Raw genomic sequence first — 3291 nt, 5'->3', positions numbered from 1 at the left:
AGCAGGCACCCCTGGCAGCTGCTGCTGAGGCTCAGCCTGGGGCTCTGCTCCTTCTTGCTGCTGTCCTGGCCCAGGCTCCTCCAGCGCTCCCCCTGGGGCAGGCCCCTCCCTCCCTCTGTCCTCAGAGTCACTCCCATAAGCACATCCTAGGTGAGGGGCCTCCATGGAAAGATAGTCCTTGTCCTCTCAGGTTAGGGATAGTTATGTTCTGGCTGGTTTATATAATATTTTTCTTATTAAATCAGAAATTGGAATCATAATCTGTTCCCCTGAATGTATCAGGTGACCTCTCCCCCCATGTTGTGCTTTCAGGATACCATCCCTGCTGCTGCAGTCACTATTGTGTATCTGACTTTTCCTAGTAGGGGTTATTTGTATCTGTTTTCTGATTTTTTTGGGAAGAGGGTATCAATATGAAATTAAACATTAATATAAATGAGTCAAAGACACAATGTCCACAGCAATTTGCCATGACTGCACAATAATCAGCAAAAAAAAAAAAATCAGAAATCGGCACACTATATTTATTACAGATTTAGAATAATCACCAAAACTATACAGTCAAATTACATATGTATGTGTATATAGATATACACACATATAAACATTCCTACACACACACACAGATATGTCCTGAGAATTATATTGCTTAGAAAAAGAAAATGAGAGAAATGTTAACAAATTGTGAGTTGCTAATTGTATCCTACTTTGAAGAACCCTAATTCTGTGGAGGGAAAAATTACCAGTACCAACAGGAATATAGAGGAACAGAAGAAAAATTGAAAATGTGAGCCCTGGAAATTAGTTTTAGAGCAGTGGGATTATTCTACGCTGATGTGGTGTTGATTAAATGACCCTACGGAAATACAATAACACCGGGCAGCAGCAGCAGCAGCAGCTCAGACACTTCATGGGGCGCAGACACATCCCTGAGCCTTGTGGCTCCCAGCTCAGGAGCAGCCCGTCTCCTCTGGGCCAACAGGCAGCTCCATTCCTCTGTCTGTCCAGTATCGTGTCCTCTGCTGCACAGCAGTCCCTACGCTCTCCTGTGTCATCTCCCCGTTGGTCCACCAATCCAACACTTAGGCCAAGCAGGAGGACACCAGGCCCACTCCCCTCCCTCTCAGTGAGGGTCACTCTCAGAAGTTGGGTACACAGGAGTCTAGGAAACAACTGAGGGTGAAGTTTGGTTGAAGAAAGAAGACTTGAAGTTTCTCCCGGAGACTAACAAGGGGCGCCATAAAAACTTCCCTGGGTGTTTCTGCAACTCAGGATCTTCCGGCTGGGCAGCCCTGCACTGAGAGGAAGGCCCCAGGGCTGGGCTTGGCTTCCTGTGGGGACTCAGCAGCCCTGTTCTCAATAGCCCAAGGGTCTGTGCATGGACCTGGCATTTGCTTCTTCCCAGACCCACGCATGGGGAAGCCAGTACCTCATACAGCCTCCCTGTCTAAGGACTGCAGAAATTGAAAGTGCAGTGGGGAGATGCAGTGGGTAGCACATGTTTGCCTGGACAGCCCCTCCCTGTGAGGCAGTGGGGAGGAGATAAGAAGGGTCTGGGGCCTCCCTGGTGGCGCAGCAGTTGAGTGCTGCATTGCGAAGCTGCCCGCAGCCTCTGCAGCGCTGGTTCAATCCCTGGCCACCCGGCGTGTGTCCCACATGTTGGGCAGACCTCTCCTGCCACACCTGCTGCTCCCCTCGGTAGTGTACTTTGGTCCTTCTGCCTGTTCTGTCCCTGCTCTGGCTCTGGTGAATTCTCTCACCTTCCTGCGCTTCTGACTATACCCAGTGCTTGTATAAATAAATAAATAAATATTTTTTTAAAAAAAAAAAAAAAAAGAAAGAGAGGTCTGAGGCAGCTTGTTCAGAGCTGTAGGAAGCCAAGGGGCTGTAAGCACCATGGCCTGGACCCCTCTCCTCCTCCTGTTCCTCTGTCACTGCACAGGTAGAGACAGGACTCAGAGACCCAGACTGTCCCTATCCTGAAGCATTACCACTGGGCTCCACACCCATCTAGGACTTATTTTCTCTTGCATGTGTCTGTGTCTGCAGGTTCCCTCTCCCAGCCTGTGCTCACTCAGCCGCCCTCCCTCTCTGTGTCTCCTGGAGCAACAGCCAGACTCACCTGCACCCTGAGCAGTGGATTCAGTGTTGGCTCCTATACTATATACTGGCACCAGCAGAAGCCAGAGAGCCCTCCCAGGTTCTTCCTGTACTACTACTCAGACTCAGATAATCACCAGGGCCCCGGGGTCCCCAGCCGCTTCTCTGGAGCCAAAGATGCCTCGACCAGTGCAGGCCTCCTGCTCATCTCGGGGCCGCAGCCTGAGGACGAGGCCGACTACTACTGCAACATATGGGATGGTAACTCTAATTCTTCACAGCGCTCCAGACCCAGGGGGAAGTGAGACAAAAACCTCCCCACTGCTCTGCTCTGCTCACAAAGGGAGCCTGGGGGGACCTTCCACACCCACATGGGTGGGCTCTCACCCTGCACAGACAGAGCCTCATACACATTCCTCAGCCCTGGGAGACCCTCAGGGTCTGGGCCTGTCCATGTCAGCAGGGACCTGGGCCCACAGCGCCCAACCCTTGATGCCCCAGGTTCAGTTCCCAGCTCCAGGGAGGACTTAATCTTTGACTCTTCATCTTCGAATGACCGGTCAGGGATCGTCTCCTTCATAGGTTTGGGGGATTAAATTATGTCATCATGTGAATTATTTCATGTGCGGCCCCCACAGCTGCCAAATTCATTGTCCCCACTCACCCACCTGTTCTAGGAGCAGACACCCCAGGATGGCCTCTTCCCGATCCTCCTTGACTCCTGCTCTTTCCCTTCCCCCCGTTCCATGACTTACCCGTCAAGGCAGGGAATGTAAAGAGAACTGGTTTTCATTTGAAAAACTCCTGATTAAAACCCAGGATCTATCAGATACGGGACGGTCGTGATGGACAGGGTGTGAATCTCTGGGTGTCAGCGCGGGTGTCTGCAGCCCTGACACGGGTTCTCCCCTCTCTCCCTGGGGACGGGGACACGGGACATGGAGACACACATGGCTCAGCGTGGTGATAAGATTGGACAGTGCTGACCCCATCCTGACCGCGAATGCCCACTGGGCTCTCCTCTCACATGGGCCCAGGCCCCTCTATTGTGCCGAGAACCTGAAGGTGAATCCCAACCACTGGGACGTTGTGGACTCCAGGGGAGAAGCCCTGTGGGTGCAGACATGAGCAGAGTTGGACATTTTTGCAGATTTCAATGATGTTCTCATCCAACCCATGGGCCCCTAGGGG

At 51.9% G+C, this 3291-nt stretch overlaps 1 gene segment (V, D, J or C); it reads left to right on the top strand.

Moving 5' to 3' along the window:
* The first annotated feature begins 1896 nt into the window (after positions 1 to 1896).
* Positions 1897 to 2405, top strand: LOC119244014 (probable non-functional immunoglobulin lambda variable 5-48). The segment is given in 2 exon segments: positions 1897 to 1942; positions 2050 to 2405. Coding segments are annotated over 2 exon segments (402 nt in total).
* Positions 2406 to 3291: the final 886 nt, after the last annotated feature.

The sequence above is a fragment of the Talpa occidentalis genome, unplaced genomic scaffold, assembly GCF_014898055.3.
Source record: "Talpa occidentalis isolate TD23 unplaced genomic scaffold, MPIMG_talOcc4v2.1 talOcc4.14, whole genome shotgun sequence".
Lineage (NCBI taxonomy): Eukaryota > Metazoa > Chordata > Mammalia > Eulipotyphla > Talpidae > Talpa > Talpa occidentalis.
The sequence above is the reverse complement of the archived record's forward strand: the minus strand, read 5'-3'. Positions and strand labels throughout refer to the sequence as shown.